The sequence below is a fragment of the Xenopus tropicalis genome, chromosome 1 (genome assembly GCF_000004195.4).
Source record: "Xenopus tropicalis strain Nigerian chromosome 1, UCB_Xtro_10.0, whole genome shotgun sequence".
NCBI lineage: Eukaryota > Metazoa > Chordata > Amphibia > Anura > Pipidae > Xenopus > Xenopus tropicalis.
This window is the reverse complement of record NC_030677.2, coordinates 14,257,640-14,274,901: the sequence shown is the minus strand read 5'-3', so window position 1 is coordinate 14,274,901 and position 17,262 is coordinate 14,257,640. Positions and strand designations below refer to the sequence as shown.

At 45.3% G+C, this 17,262-nt stretch overlaps 1 protein-coding gene across 1 annotated transcript in view; it reads right to left on the bottom strand.

Moving 5' to 3' along the window:
* siglec1 (sialic acid binding Ig like lectin 1) overlaps positions 1-13,861 on the bottom strand; it is a 28,559-nt gene extending 14,698 nt beyond the window's left edge. The window contains exons 1-10 of the mRNA XM_002938400.5: positions 13,690-13,861; positions 11,051-11,106; positions 9,416-9,766; positions 8,402-8,698; positions 7,233-7,496; positions 6,321-6,575; positions 5,128-5,427; positions 3,631-3,885; positions 2,468-2,764; positions 1,919-2,173 (exon numbers count right to left, since the gene is read on the bottom strand). Coding sequence (XP_002938446.3) covers positions 1,919-2,173; positions 2,468-2,764; positions 3,631-3,885; positions 5,128-5,427; positions 6,321-6,575; positions 7,233-7,496; positions 8,402-8,698; positions 9,416-9,766; positions 11,051-11,090 — 2,314 coding nt within the window. The 5' untranslated portion in view covers positions 11,091-11,106; positions 13,690-13,861. The remainder of the gene's footprint in view (positions 1-1,918; positions 2,174-2,467; positions 2,765-3,630; positions 3,886-5,127; positions 5,428-6,320; positions 6,576-7,232; positions 7,497-8,401; positions 8,699-9,415; positions 9,767-11,050; positions 11,107-13,689) is intronic.
* Positions 13,862-17,262: the final 3,401 nt, after the last annotated feature.

Below are 17,262 nucleotides of genomic sequence, written 5' to 3'. Positions count from 1 at the left end.
CCAAATAAATGAGCACAACGAGACATGGGTAGGCGCAGCTTCATATTTTTTAGCCACTGAGGTTCTGATAGGTTCAACTGATCAATGTTATGTAGTCGCTAACAAAGGGTGTGCAACCAAAACTCCAAGACTACTCAAAAGGCTCATTGAGTAGACATCATCTGTAGCTTGGATAGGAAGGCACTGGATCAAATGGACATGATCAGCAGACAGTAAAATAGCTTTTGGATGGAATCTATCATTGATGTCATATTTTTTACCCACTGAAGTTCTAGTAGGTTTAACTGATCAATGTTATGTAGTCGCTAACAAAGGGTGTGCAACCAAGACTCAAAGACTACTCAAGAGGCTCATTGAGTAGATATCTTGACCCTGCCCTGGATCAAATGGACATTTGATTCATATTTTTTAGCCACTGAAGTTCTAAACAATGTTATGTAGTCACTAACAAAGGGTGTGCAACCAAAACTCCAAGACTACTCAAAAGGCTCACTGAGTAGACATCATCTGTAGCTTGGATAGGAAGGCACTGGATCAAATGGACATGATCAGCAGACAGTAAAATAGCTTTTGGGTGGAATCTATCATTGATGTCATATTTTTTACCCACTGAAGTTCTAGTAGGCTCCACTGATCAATGTTATGTAGTCGCTAACAAAGGGTGTGCAACCAAGACTCAAAGACTACTCAAGAGGCTCATTGAGTAGATATCTTGACCCTGCCCTGGATCAAATGGACATTTGATTCATATTTTTTAGCCACTGAAGTTCTAAACAATGTTATGTAGTCACTAACAAAGGGTGTGCAACCAAAACTCCAAGACTACTCAAAAGGCTCACTGAGTAGACATCATCTGTAGCTTGGATAGGAAGGCACTGGATCAAATGGACATGATCAGCAGACAGTAAAATAGCTTTTGGGTGGAATCTATCATTGATGTCATATTTTTTACCCACTGAAGTTCTAGTAGGCTCCACTGATCAATGTTATGTAGTCGCTAACAAGGGTGTGCAACCAAGACTCAAAGACTACTCAAGAGGCTCATTGAGTAGATATCTTGACCCTGCCCTGGATCAAATGGACATTTGATTCATATTTTTTAGCCACTGAAGTTCTAAACAATGTTATGTAGTCACTAACAAAGGGTGTGCAACCAAAACTCCAAGACTACTCAAAAGGCTCACTGAGTAGACATCATCTGTAGCTTGGATAGGAAGGCACTGGATCAAATGGACATAATCAGCAGACAGTAAAATAGCTTTTGGGTGGAATCTATCATTGATGTCATATTTTTTACCCACTGAAGTTCTAGTAGGCTCCACTGATCAATGTTATGTAGTCGCTAACAAAGGGTGTGCAACCAAGACTCAAAGACTACTCAAGAGGCTCATTGAGTAGATATCTTGACCTTGCCCTGGATCAAATGGACATTTGATTCATATTTTTTAGCCACTGAAGTTCTAAACAATGTTATGTAGTCACTAACAAAGGGTACAACCAAGACTCCAAGACTACTCAAAAGGCTCACTGAGTAGACATCATCTGTAGCTTGGATAGGAAGGCACTAGATCAAATGGACATGATCAGCAGACAGTAAAATAGCTTTTGGATGGAATCTATCATTGATGTCATATTTTTTACCCACTGAAGTTCTAGTAGGCTCCACTGATCAATGTTATATAGTCGATAACAGTGTGTGCAACCAAGACTCAAAGACTACTCAAGAGGCTCATTGAGTAGATATCTTGACCTTGCCCTGAACCAAATGGACATGATCAACAGACGGAATATATCATTTTGTTCAGATAAGATAGGAACCTTGAGACATATGGCCATTGTCGTTAACAAAGGTTTGGTAGTTGATTGGCTGTTGAACCCTTACATAAGGCATTGTGGTGGGTAAGCAATTGATACTTACAAAAAACATGGAGTCTGCAGGAGGATGAGCTCTTGCTGGTTGCATTATTCCAGGCTCGACAGTAGTAGGATCCTGAATCTGAACTGCTGACCCTTTGAAACATTAGGAAAGGCTCGGGCCCTTCAGAGTACAGAACACTGTTCTTATACCAGGTATATATGAAATTCCCTTTTGAAACACTGTTTAGAATGCATGTTAAATTAACAGCCTCCGCCTCATGGACCTCAGACGTTGGAATGACGGAAATCTTTGCCGCTGTCAAGAAAAACAGAATTATGAATAAATCGCTCAATCAAGCAGCAGATTTAGAATTTTAACGGGGACATGCAGACATTGAATATATTTGGAGTGCTCCTCTGAGCTCTTTTAATTAAGCTTGGAGATCCTCTGGTGAGATCACACCAAACCTAATTGGCCAAAATAAAAGAACTAGACCACCACTTTCACCAGTTGGGAGTTGGGGTCATACAACACTTGAGACTAAGTCAGCAACAGTGGTTACTATTAAAAAACCTGATATCAACGTAGTGCAGCTTGACCCTCACTTACTTTCCATGGTGAAGTCTAAGGAACCCATCATATGACCATAAGTGTTATTAGCAATACATCGATATGCTCCTTCATCTTCAAGAAACACATCTTGGATCTCCAGCTTCAAGGAATTGGGAGAAGTTGAAATATTGTATCTCCTATTGTGAAGTAGCATTGTGCTGGAAGCCACCAAGGTCTCCTTCCTATAGAGGAACAGCTCAGAGTGTGGGTCACTGTCCACCGTACACAGGATGATTCCTAGATTTCTGCCCGATGATCCCACAAAGGAGCTCACAGAGAGATCTCTTGGTGCAACTGGAAAGAGACATCAAGTATACAGTAGATGTCCTTCAAAACCCATGAAAAACTTCTTTCCTAGTTCCCAGAACTTATTATTGTTTTCTACTCTCTTTGACCTAGTTATTAACTTCTCTGCCATTTGCCAATGCTGTTGGCTGTCTTAGAAAGGGTTACTGCAGATGATAGGCATACAGGTTTAGACTGAGATTCAAGATAAGCCCTTGCATTTCAAGTACACACAGAGCCAAACAATCAACAGTGACTGTCTATGGCAGGGGTCCCCAACCTTTTCTATGCGGGAGCCACATTCAATTGGAAAAAGTGTTGGGGAGCAACACAGAGTTCCGGAGGTGCCAAATAAGAGCTGTGAGTGGCTATTTGGTAGCCCCTATGTGGACTGGCAGACTGTTTGTCAGTATACTGGGTTTTTATGCAACCAAAACTTGCCTCCAAACCAGGAATTCAAAAAGAAGGGCACTGAAAGCAACATCCATGGGGTTGGTGGAGCAATATGTTGCTCCTGAGCCAATGGTTGGGGATCACTGGCCTATGGCGTCTAACAGCAGCCCCCCTGGCATTTGCTAGAACCTACAGACTGCCAGTCCAGGCCTGTATGCAGAGCAAAATGCCTTTATTCATTATCACTGTTTTATATATATATATATATAGATATATTGAGTTCTTTTTAGTTCCTGATGCTCATCTTGGGCCACGTGGGCAATTTTTGTGTTAGTGTTGCAAAAGGCACAGGCTGAAGTGGAGTCAGTTGTTCTGCAGCTGTTGATGAAATATTGTCTATAAATAACTGTTGTCTTCCCCCCTCGTGCATTTCCCAGTGTGTTATTTTTCGAGAAAATGAGAAATGAAAGTGATTTACATACAGAACACGTGCAGGGTCCTGGGTGGGGAGCTGCTGCTTCCTTGGCTGCTCTGGGCCAGGCAGTAATAAGAACCCGCGTCCCGACTGGACACTCTCGGAAAGGTGACAGTGTCCTCCTCTGTCTCCTTCAGCCACTTGCCGTTCCTGTACCATGTATATTTTATTCCCTTCTCAGAGCTGCGGGTTGCAAAACAGGTGAGGGTGACCTCTTTCCCCTCTTCTATTTCCGACGATGGCGATATCACCAACCGGGCAACTGGAAAGAAAGAGAAGCCAACTGGATAAGCCACAGAATATTCATTCGGAAAGTTCTCTCATATACTAATCCCCCGTGAAGCTAAATTGCCCATTTTTCATCCAAATTTTTTTCAGAAATTGTTTTTAGGCTCCATTTATTGCCGAGGAATTCTGAAATTTGTAAATGAATTTTAGTAGATATTTTTGAATTTTGAGTGGTCTTATGAATGAGATTTTAGATTTTTTTAACTTGTATAAATTAGCAGCTTATTTATATTTTCTAATTCCTTGTTGAGATTGTGGGCAGGCCACAAAGGACTCAAAGGCCCCGGCCTAGGGAGGCAAAAATCTGACTGAGCATTGACAGTTATTTGAACCTCCCACCGAGTCCAGCGATTGGTGGGGAGAGGTGTGTGCAAGCGGTTGGGGGTATATAGGGGGCGGGGGGGTTGCAGGGGGCTTAGGGGTGCCCTATCTTAAAATCCGGCCCTGATGGTGTATGGTTGGAGCCACCAACTTGTGTAATTAAAACTATTATTTAACACTGGGAGTTGGGATGTTAAACCTTTACCTAGTACCCTACTAACTCCTAATGGCACATTAGCCAAAAGCTTTTTGGACGTCACTAATGGCTCCTGTACTTAGTACTCAGGGTTAGTACAAAGCTGGCACGTCAGCTACTCTAACCCCTCCCCCTTTATTGTATGTCAACTACATGGGGCATAAATATTCAAATATTAGTGAATAGGCCCCTTAAGTTCACTGCTCAAAGGCAGATCTGCCTGTTTGGCCAATTTCCCCCTCGCACACAATAGGGGGCACTTACTAACGGCACATCAGGGTGATAATGGGCAGTATTCATGTATTAATGATACACAAGAGAGAGGGGAGGTATGTAGAATCCCCCTGCTCTCCACCCATCACATGACTTGCGCGTCAAGTGAAGGAGGGGCTGCCCTGTGCTTACTGCCTGCCTGTGCTCCGTGGTTTGAAAAATGACCCCTTAAGGCTCCATAACTAGCTGTCGCCTACCAGCTGCCTGAACAACCAAGCTCCAGTCCTTCACCCAGCACACAATGTACATAAGCTCCGCCCTAGAGGAACTCCGCCCTAGAGGAACTCCACAATAGAGGAACTCCACCCTAGAGGAATAGAAGTAGGTAAGTTCTGCTCCTATTGGGGGAGATTTACCTTACAGTGGTGCTGACAGCTGACGTATGTTAGTCAGCTGACATTACAAACCAGCTTTTGCCTCCCTTACTTTCCACAGTGAGCCGAAGACACGCCGTTGAGTTCCCGATGGCGTTTGTAGCCACGCAGCTGTACGCTCCTGCGTCCGACATGACCACTTCACGGATCTCCAGTTTCAGGGAGTTGCGTGACGAGATGACATTGAGCCTCTGGGTGGGGGCGCCGTGGGAGTTGGTGGTGGCCAATACTTGGCCATTCTTGTAGAGAGTCAGCACAGAGGGCGGGTTGCTATCCACAGAGCAGTGTATGATGCTCAGTTTCCCTTCCTGCGTTTCCAAAAATGAGTTGAATTTTGGGATTCTGGGAGGATCTGCAAATGGGACAGCAATATGATGTAGAAAGTAGCTGAAAATGGGTTTAGCGGAAATGGGGGGGGGTATTTATATTGAAGTAAAATTTTTGATAGTTGCCCATATTGCATGACCAAACAGGGGGAAAATGTGCTTGATTGGGCAGTGGCTACTGTGACATGGGTGTGGATACTGTGACATGAGCGTGGTTAGTGTGGTATGGACGTGGCTATTGTGGGGTGGACGTGCCATGGGCTATTGTGTCACTGGAACTCATTGCTACTCATTGGAACTCATTGCTACTCACTGGAACTCATTGCTACTCACTGGAAGTCATTGGCACTCACTGGAACTCATTGGCACTCACTGGAACTCATTGCTACTCACTGGAACTCATTGCTACTCACTGGAAGTCATTGGCACTCACTGGAACTCATTGAACCTCACTGGAACTCATTGCTACTCATTGGAACTCATTGGCACTCACTAGAACTCATTTCTACTCATTGGAACTCATTGCTACTCACTGGAACTCATTGCTACTCACTGGAACTCATTGCTACTCACTGAAACTCATTTCTACTCATTGGAACTCATTGGCACTCACTGGAACTCATTGGCACTCACTGGAACTCATTGCTACTCACTGGAACTCATTGCTACTCACTGGAACTCATTGCTACTCACTTGAACTCATTGATACTCACTGGAACTCATTGGCACTCACTTGCCCACATTGTGTGACAAAACAGGGGGAAAAATGTGCTTGATTGGGCAGTGGCTAGTGTGGAATGGGTGTGGCTAGTGTGACATGGGTGTGGCTACTGGGACATGGGTGTTGTTAGTGTGGCAAGGGCGTCGCTAGTGTGGTATGGGCGTGGCTATTGTGGCATGGGCGTGCCATGGGACTTACACAGGACATGTAAAATAACAGGTGGAGAAGAATCGCTGCCCTTGTCGTTCTGTACTTTGCAGCTGTAGTATCCCGCGTCGGAGGCTGCAGCCTCATAGAGTATCAGGGAGCGCGTGGCTCCATCCTTAATCCAGAGACTGTTCTTATACCAACTGTAGTGGATCTGATCTGGGTCAGCACCGGGAACGTCACACGTCAGGGTCACTGCCTCGCCCTCTCTCACCTCCGACGATGGACTCACCAAGGTGTTTGCCGCTGGGGGGGGGGTAAGTGCAAAGAAAGGTTAAGCTCAAGGCTGGTTTCAGACATGGGTGCCTCCCAGGGACTGCAAACGTGAGAGGGACCCCCCCCCAACATGGGTGAAAGTGATAGATAGACAGATAGATAGATAGATAGATAGATAGATAGATAGATAGATAGATAGATAGATAGATGATAGATAGATGATAGATAGATAGATAGATAGATAGATAGATAGATAGATAGATAGAGAGAAATTCACCGAAACTCATTGCTACTCACTGGAACACATTGCTACACATTGGAACTCATTGCTACTCACTGGAACTCATTGCTACACATTGGAACTCATTGCTACTCACTGGAACTCATTGCTACTCACTGGAACTCATTGCTACTCACTGGAACTCATTGCTACACATTGCTACTCATTGGAACTCATTGCTACTCATTAGAACTCATTGCTACTCATTGGAACTCATTAGAACTCATTGCTACTCATTAGAACTCATTAGAACTCATTGCTACTCATTAGAACTCATTAGAACTCATTGCTACTCATTAGAACTCATTAGAACTCATTGCTACTCACTGGAACTCATTGCTACTCACTGGAACTCATTGCTACTCACTGGAAATCATTGCTACTCATTAGAACTCATTGCTACTCACAGAACACAATTAGCCGGCTGACCTCCGAGGTCCCAGTTCCCTCTGGGTTCTGCACTTCACACCGAAAGTCCCCAAAATCCTGTCTGGTGATGCTAGGGAAAGAGACGATTGGCTCCCTGGAAAACACCTTGTTGTTCCTGTACCACGTGTAGCCACTCACTGCTGGGTAAGAGCTGTTGTACTGGCACGTCAGCGCCACCGAGTCCCCCTGCTTAATGTTGTCTCTCGATGGCGCCATGAGGATCTTTACCCCTTTGGGGGCATCTGCAGGAGGAACATGTGACAATATACTGTATATACGGGCACTCTCTGAGTATCAGACCCTGAATAATAAGAATATGAGGTTGGTCTGTGTTTCTGTTCATGTTATTGGGCCACCATCCTACTATGCCCAAGTGCCGCCGAAGTGCCGCCCAAGTGATGCCCATGATGGCACTGATGCAATGAGTGCAACATTTACAAAGGGTTGTAAGCATGGTGCAGCCTACTATAGCTTGCTTATTTACTATCTTAGGTGCTAAACTGCACAAGTGAATTACCCATAGCAACAAATCAGATCTTTGCTTTTGGTCCCCAGCTTGTCTCAGGCTGATCATATCTGATGGTCACTATGGGTAACTACCCTCATGCAATTTGGCCCATACATGTTAGTAAATGAGCCCTTCTATAAAACACCCCTGTACTAAGTGGCGCCCCTGCACTTCCACATGGCTACCAGCATGTCCGTCCTGCCTTTTCTATACCTATTGATACGGGGGGAACCTGGAGCTACTGCCACCCTGTTCCTGGGGGCATCGGCCGATTGCCACATCAATTAGAGTCCTGTCCAGATTTCCAACTTAAACCTGATTTGCATCAGAAACTCAAGGGCAATTGTTTCCCTTTGATGCCATTGGTGCAGTTGCAGTGGATGAAGCTCAGACTGTGGCCTCAACTATGATGGAATTATGGGTAAAAATCATTTGTGTTCCTTAATTCCCCCTATAGATTCTTGTCCCAAACAGTGTCACTCTGGGACCCAGGCTCCACGCTGGGAGAAGAAGACATCACTTGATTTACAGATCCCCTGTTAGAAATGTGATTGGCCCAGTAAATGATTACTGTCCAATCAGGGCGCTGTACCAGTAAAAGTGATGTTTTGGGGTGTGGATTAATCAGCGGGAACTTACGATTGACAACGAGGAGAACTTCCTTGGTTTCCTTCTGATCCCCGACTGACACCTCGCACTGAAGCTGCTTCTGGTGATACAGCCAAGTGAAACTCGTGGTCAGGTTTTGTCCCATCTGAACGGCAGATGTGTCCGTCTGTAGGCTCCGTGCCAAGAAAGATCTGTCTGGGTGGTACCCATGCCACTCCAGTGTGCCCGACCCGTTTGGGCAGTAGTACTGTGTCGTGCACTGGAACGTAACAGATTCCCCTTCTCTTATAGACCGAGGGATCACAGCGTTGGGCATTTCTGGTCTGCCTGCAACATCAAAATATATTGGTGACTTCGAATATCCTTATCATTTACAGTAGGGGGTACGTTATCCCTTATAATACATGAGTGATACTCAGAGTTCCCTGTATAACTCAGCCTGCAGCCTTGTGCCTTTATATGGGCACAGAACCCCTCAGTGACTGCTAATATCCTTATCATTTACAGTAGGGGGTACATTATCCCTTATAATACATGAGTGATACTCAGAGTTCCCTGTATAGCTCAGCCTGCAGCCTTGTGCCTTTATATGGGCACAGAACCCCTCAGTGACTGCTAATATCCTTATCATTTACAGTAGGGGGTACATTATCCCTTATAATACATGAGTGATACTCAGAGTTCCCTGTATAACTCAGCCTGCAGCCTTGTGCCTTTATATGGGCACAGAACCCTCAGTGACTGCTAATATCCTTATCATTTACAGTAGGGGGTACATTATCCCTTATAATACATGAGTGATACTCAGAGTTCCCTGTATAACTCAGCCTGCAGCCTTGTGCCTTTATATGGGCACAGAACCCCTCAGTGACTGCTAATATCCTTATCATTTACAGTAGGGGGTACATTATCCCTTATAATACAATATGGGGTACATTATTTCCTATTTTACCCCATGTTCCCCAGTCAGGAAGAGCAGGACATGCTGGAACATGAGTTAATTTGGTTGCTAATGTGTAAGGATACAACTCTATGGATACTTACTATTGACAGTAACAGTGACGGCTTTCTTGCCTGTCCATCTATTCACATTACTAATTTCAAACCTAAAAAAATACTCCCCCGTATCACTACTCTGTAGGTTTCTCAGGAGGGTGGTACAGTTGTTCAGGTTGGGGTTTCCCAGCAATTCCATGCGCCCCTGAAATCCGGCTTCTATGGTCTCCGTAGGATGGTAGACAACTTTCAAGTCCCTGTCCTTGTACCATATTGGGGCAATTCCGTCAGGAGTCTGAACATTGCTGGGGTAGGTGAATGAGCAGGGTATTAGCAGGCAGGAACCCACCACTCCTTGTATGGAATCTGGGACAAATACATCCCAGCTGGAGTAGGCGCCTACAGGGGGGCAAGAAGGAAAGGAGATTAAAGCAGCCAATAGAATCCAAATGGGGATAATAGCCTCTGGGAAGGGAATGGGGCTGTGGGATAGCAGGTATAGTAGGGAGAGATGGTGCCTATAGTAGCAGTGGGGGGATAATAGCCTCTGGGAAGGGACTGGGGCTGTGGGATAGCAGGTATAGTAGGGAGAGATGGTGCCTATAGTAGCAGTGGGGGGATAATAGCCTCTGGGAAGGGACTGGGGCTGTGGGATAGCAGGTATAGTAGGGAGAGATGGTGCCTATAGTAGCAGTGGGGGATAATAGCCTCTGGGAAGGGACTGGGGCTGTGGGATAGCAGGCATAGTAGCGGAGAGATGGGCCTATAGTAGCAGTGGGGGATAATAGCCTCTGGAAGGACTGGGGCTGGGGATAGCAGGTATATAGGGAGAGATGGGCCTATAGTAGCAGTGGATAATAGCCTCTGGGAAGGACTGTGGCTGTGGATAGCAGGTATAGTAGGAGAGATTGGTGCCTATAGTAGCAGTGGGGGGGATAATAGCCTCTGGGAAGGGACTGTGGCTGTGGGATAGCAAGGTATAGTAGGGAGAGATGGTGCCTATAGTGCAGTGGGGGATAATAGCCTCTGGGAAGGGACTGTGGCTGTGGGATAGCAGTATAGTAGGGAGAGATGGTGCCTAGTAGTAGCTATGGGGCCCTATAGTAGCAGTGGGGGGATAATAGCCTCTGGGAAGGGACTGGGGCTGTGGGATAGCAGGTATAGTAGGGAGAGATGGTGCCTATAGTAGCAGTGGGGGGATAATAGCCTCTGGGAAGGGACTGGGGCTGTGGGATAGCAAGGTATAGTAGGGAGAGGATGGTGCCTATTAGTAGCAGTGGGGGGGATAATAGCCTCTGGGAAGGGACTGGGGCTGTGGGATAGCAGGTATAGTAGGGAGAGATGGTGCCTATAGTAGCAGTGGGGGGATAATAGCCTCTGGGAAGGGACTGGGGCTGTGGGATAGCAGGTATAGTAGGGAGAGATGGTGCCTATAGTAGCAGTGGGGGGATAATAGCCTCTGGGAAGGGACTGGGGCTGTGGGATAGCAGGTATAGTAGGGAGAGATGGTGCCTATAGTAGCAGTGGGGGGATAATAGCCTCTGGGAAGGGTAAAATACTTGGTGAATAAGTGAATAATCAATAAGGGGCCATGGGAATCAGTTCATATCCCAGGATACATTTATTGGGCCTTTACTTTCTACTTAATAGAAGTATTTATTGGTCGCAGGGTTAATACATTACCTCGGCCGTTCCATGAGATGAGTAGAATTAACAGCAACATCAGAACTGAGTCCAATCTACAACAAACACAAAGAAAGTGAATTGTACATGCAGAGTCGGATTGGACCAATAGGGCCCTAAGCTTGGGAGTGATTGGGGGCCCATGTTCTGTTGCCAATACAATGAGGGGGAGAAGGAATATTTATTATTTAGGTTGCGGTTGCAGAAAGAAGAAGTGAGAGGCGCGAAGCAGAAACCAAAAAAAGGAAATAAAGGGAAAGTTAAGGGCACGAGAAAAGGGAAAATACTTCTGGTTTGGTTCTGAGATCAGAAGGAAGGGAAAGGTTATTGGCTGCTGGGAGGAGACTGTAATGGCACCAGATCGGGTTTATGGGCTATCTGTTTTTCCCATGGGGCTAGCCATATTCTTCATGGCTTGGGACTCCTCCAGTTACATGGGAGTAGGAGAAACAATAGGTTAGCTGAAAGCAGTTCTACTGTGTAGCGCCCCCCCCCCCCCCACCAATATTAACTTTATTTTTCCATCATTTTCAGTGGGTGGGAGATAATGGGTATGTAGTCAAATAGAACAAAGTGAAACACAACCCCATACACAAAATGAAAAACTGGATTTCAAGGGGTGGGGGGTACCCCAACAGGGACTAGTTACACCCTGGTGTAAGGGACTATTTGCTCAGCATTGAAGTAGACAGGTTTAAAATAAAGGGTTAAAGGGGCTGCTATGTAGAGAGTGATATTCTGAGACAGTTTGCAACTGGTCTTCATTTTCATTATTTGAGTTATTTAGCTTGTTATTTAGCAGCTTTCCAGTTTGCACTTTATAGCAGTCTGGTTGCCGGAGCTCAAATTACCATAGCAACCATGCACTGATTTGAATGAAAGACTGGAATACAAATAGGCGAGGGCCTGAATAGAAAGATCAGTACAGGTATGGGATCCCTTATACGGAAACCCGTTATCCAGAAAGCTCCGAATTATGGAAAGCCCGTCTCCCATAGACTCCATTTTAATCAAGTAATTCAGAATTTTAAAACTGATTCCCTTTTTCTCTGTAATAATAAAACAGTACCTGTAATTGATCCCAACTAAGATATAATTACCCCTTATTGGGGGCAGAACAGCCCTATTGGGTTTATTTCATGGTTAAATGATTCCCTTTTCTCTGTAATAATAAAACAGTACCTGTACTTGATCCCCAACTAGATATAATTACCCCTTATTGGGGCAGAACAGCCCTATTGGGTTTATTTAATGGTTAAATGATTCCCTTTTCTCTGTAATAATAAAACAGTACCTGTAATTGATCCCAACTAAGATATAATTACCCCTTATTGGGGGCAGAACAGCCCTATTGGGTTTATTTAATGGTTAAATGATTCCCTTTTCTCTGTAATAATAAAACAGTACCTGTACTTGATCCCAACTAAGATATAATTACCCCTTATTGGGGCAGAACAGCCCTATTGGGTTTATTTAATGGTTAAATGATTCCCTTTTCTCTGTAATAATAAAACAGTACCTGTAATTGATCCCAACTAAGATATAATTACCCCTTATTGGGGGCAGAACAGCCCTATTGGGTTTATTTAATGGTTAAATGATTCCCTTTTCTCTGTAATAATAAAACAGTACCTGTACTTGATCCCAACTAAGATATAATTACCCCTTATTGGGGGCAGAACAGCCCTATTGGGTTTATTTCATGGTTAAATGATTCCCTTTTCTCTGTAATAATAAAACAGTACCTGTCATTGATCCCAACTAAGATATAAATAATAGTTATTGGATGCAAAACAATCCTATTGGGTTTGATAAATGTTTTATAGATTTTTTAGTCTTCTTATGGTATGGAGATCCAAATTACAGAAAGATCCCTTAACTGGAATACCCTTGGTCCCAAGCATTCTGGATAAGGGGTCCTATACCTGTAATAAAAAGTAACAATAACAAGGATGTGTAGCCTTACACAGCATTTGTTTCTTAGATGGGGTCAGTGACCCCCCCCCATAGCTGGAAATATTCAGGACAAGAAGGTAAATCATTCAAAAACTATAAAACAATAAATAATGAAGACCAAGTGGAACGTTGCTTAGAATTGGCCATTCTATAACATACTAAAAGTTAACCACCCCTATAACTAGCCCAACCTGTAACCAGTTACTACAGAAGAACCATTATGGGAACAGAGAATGTAGCCAATCAGAACCATCCAGAGCCAACAGTTACCTGCAGTGGAGAAGAGATAACAGCAAAGTATAGACGTAAGCCAGTGATCCCCAACCAGTAGCTCAGGGGTAACATGTTGCTCCCCAACCCCTTGGGTGTTGCTCTCAGTGCCCCCAAACCAGGGAGTTATTTTTGAATTCCTGACTTGGGGGCAAGTTTTGGTTGAATAAAAACAAGATTTCCTACCAAATAAAGCCCCTGTAAGCTGATAGGGTGCATAGAGGCCCCTAATAGCCAATCACAGCCCTTATTTGGCTCCTCCATGAACTTTTATGGTGCTTGTGTTGCTCCCCAAGTCTTTTTACATCTGACTGTGGCTCCCGAGTAAGAAAGGTTGGGGCCCCCTGACATAAGGTTATCTGGGCAACGCATGATGGATCCCCCCCTATGGGACATTGAATGGTTTTACCCACCTGCCTGGAGGAGCCCAGAGTCCTGCCGCCGGCGCTGCCGTCCCCACTGAGCGAGTGCAGAAGGAAAGATCATCGCTATTAATAATGAGTGGATCCCGGGTTCCTCTTTTGGGACAAGTTGTGTTTGTGCAACGCGGCCCCGTCAGCAAATCCACATTCCTCAAGTGCGAGAAACGAGAGTCAGCCAGGAAGGGGGAAGGAGAAAAACGAAACTCACTCATCGTTATGGTCCCCTCTGCCTGGCAACGTAGGGCCACAAAGCGCTTGGCCGTGTCCATGCTATGAGCATTGCGGCATTAATTGAGCCATAGGAAAAGTGTTCCATTGAGGAGTTGCCCTTGTCATTTGTGTGCAAAGCAGAAGGCATTCTGGGAAGGGAGCCCAACATCACTCCGAAACCCCCATTTATATGGAATACCCCAGACCCTTTGAATTCTAAGGCAGAGCCAGGGTAATATCCTCATCAGCTTCCCAACTGCCCCCCTGGTTTTGCTCCTAAAATATCTGTTTACATGGAATACCCTAGAGCAGTGCTGTCCAACTGGCGGCCCGTGACCCCCCTCTGTGTGGCCCCCCACCTGTCTGGCTGCTTTGATGGCTTACCTTTGTGTAAACTTTAAATAGTATCAGTACTGAGATTAACTGCCCCCCCTGCATGGTTCTCACCTCAGATTCAGGCTGTAAACCCCCTGTATTGTTTAAATATGTAATCCCCTGTACTGCTCACACCTTTTAGTTTCTGCATTGTTCACCCCCTGCAGTGTTCACACCTCAGGCTCAGGCTGTAGGAGCAGTGCCAGCATTGTGTGTATAGCATACATAGGCAGCATAGGGCAGGCAGAGTATGGCACGCACAGGCAGCATAGGGCAGGCAGAGTATGGCACACACAGGCAGCATAGGGCAGGCAGAGTATTTCACACAAAGGCAGCATAGGGCAGGCAGAGTATGGCACACAAGGCAGCATAGGGCAGGCCAGAGTATGGCACACACAGGCAGCATAGGGCAGGCAGAGTATGGCATGCACAGGCAACATAGGGCAGGCAGAGTATGGCACGCACAGGCAGCATAGGGCAGGCAGAGTATGGCACACACAGGCAGCATAGGGCAGGCAGAGTATGGCACACAAAGGCAGCATAGGGCAGGCAGAGTATGGCACACAAAGGCAGCATAGGGCAGGCAGAGTATGGCACACACAGGCAGCATAGGGCAGGCAGAGTATGGCACACACAGGCAGCCTAGGGCAGGCAGAGTATGGCACACACAGGCAGCACAGGGAGAGTGGTCAAAACTGGCTTCCATTAGCGGCCCTCCACTATGTATGCTAGAGAAATTCCGGCCCTCAGCACCACAGAAGTTGGACAGCACTGCCCTAGAGCACAGATCCCCAACCAGTGGCTCAGGGGCAACATGTTTTTCACCACCCCCTTTGATGTTGCTCCATGTAGCCACAAAGTAGGTACCTAATTAACCTTTCCGGCTTGGAGACAAGTTTTGTAATCACAGAGACACAGTTTTACCCCAATCAGAGCCTCCTGCAGGCCAGCTGTCCCCATGGGGCTACCAAATAGCCAATCACAGCCCTTATTTGGCCTCCCCAAAGAACTTTTTTTATGCTGTGTGGCTCACAAGTGAAATGGGTTGTGGCTTTTATTGAATAGCCAGGGAAGTATTCTGATCAGATTCCCAACTGCAGACTGGCTTCACCCTCTACAAAGCAATAATGGGCTTCCTTCACATAATTCCTTCTGCCTACGAATAAGGATTGTGTCTCCTCCCCCAAGTGCTTTTTTTGTGGACCCAATGTCCTGGCTCTCTATATGCCGATCAGACAACCTTGCACTGGTCACTGATGAGCCCCCATAAGGGAGAAGCATTGGCTCACTCTCACTTGGCTCACCCTTGCATTCTATGGCATTACAAGTGCTAAGAGAGATCCAAGTTTTCTGGGTGCAACAGACAAGGCAGTGAAGACCAGAACCAGGTAATATTGAAAAGCTTCAGGGCAAGTGGCCATATTCAGAATTGTTACAGTCCAAAAGTCATTGGCGGACCTCAACAAGTCAGAATCCAGACAGGCAAGGGCCAAAAACAGGTCCATATCAAAGGTACAAGAAGGCCTTCAGCAGGTTGGTAACCCAAGCAAACTTGAGCAAAATTGTATTGTTGGTATCCCCATGGCATGACGGCTTAGGTGCTTGAGATCACCACATATCCCGAGGTGCCGGTGGGTCTGACACTTGCATTGCCAAAATATCATGGTATAGGTCTCAACACTAAATGTTTTAGTTTCATGGAGCTGATTTATTGATGATTTATGTATTGTGCTTGCCCAGGAAAGTATACGAAAGTGTCACCCCCAGACCTCCAAGGGTCTCCTATAAAAACACCATAGATAAGTAAACATTATTAACTACCCAGAATGCATTGGGCACGAGAAGAAAGGACTTAGGTATTCCAAGTGCTGCTTCTTTAATACAACCAATCAGCTTCCAGAGAAGTTAGTGACCGTTCTTTCCCCCCAGAATGGAAGAGGCAATATGCAATAATGGGTCATATACAATTTAACAAAGAAAATTCCGGCATACAAAGCGTAAAATACATCAATGGCGATATCCGTCCTATTACCGGTGTTTGGGAACGGCAATGCCACCCGAGGTCAATAACAATCGACTCTATTACTGTTGCGTTTGTATTTTGCGTAACATCCTTTTCTTAATTGACAAATAAAAATCGCCCTGTAGTCGGATTAATGTTCCTTATTTTCATGGCTGGTTCCCGTTTTATTCTTCTGGTTTCTAGTTCTGTTCCTTGTGGGTTCTGATTCTGGAGCCTCTGTTCGGCGCCAATGCTGGGGCGTAATACTGGTAACCAAGCTCATTGGGTGATGCCACGTGGGTCACGAGATGTAGGTATAACAGCTTGAGGGGTGATATAACTATGTATAAATATATAAAGGGATCATATAATAACCTCTCTAATGTTTTATTTACCAGTAGGTCCTTCTAACGGGCACGAGGGCACCCACTCCGTTTAGAAGGGAGGTTCTGTCTTAATATTTGGAAAAGGATTATATAGTGAGAGCTGTGAAGTTCTGGAATTCCCTCCCCGAATCAGTCGTGCTGGCTGATACATTATATAACTTTAAGAAGGGGCTGGGTGGCTTTTTAGCAAGTGAGGGAATACAGGGTTTTTATGTGGTTTTATTAAAACTTCACAAAAGAGAATTAACAGAACTCAGACCGACATGCCGGCCAATAATTTCAAGTTACAACTAAAAATTCACCCCCCCCAGTCCACTGGCCAAATGTCCTGATGAAGATCCTGACATATGGACAAAAGCAGTCTCAGTCCTGGGAAGAGTCTATGATTTTGCCGTGGATTTCCGGAAGAACTGCCACAGGAAATACTTAAAGACCGACACAATGATGTAGGTGTGGTCAGCACTGTAGGCAGCGTTATCTAGTGTTCCATAGGCTAGGTGAGCGTATCCGGCCACTTTGAGAGAAGGAAACTGTAACTCTGTTGCTAGGGAACGCCTGACCGCTGTTGACACTGGGCAGTGAACCAAAAAA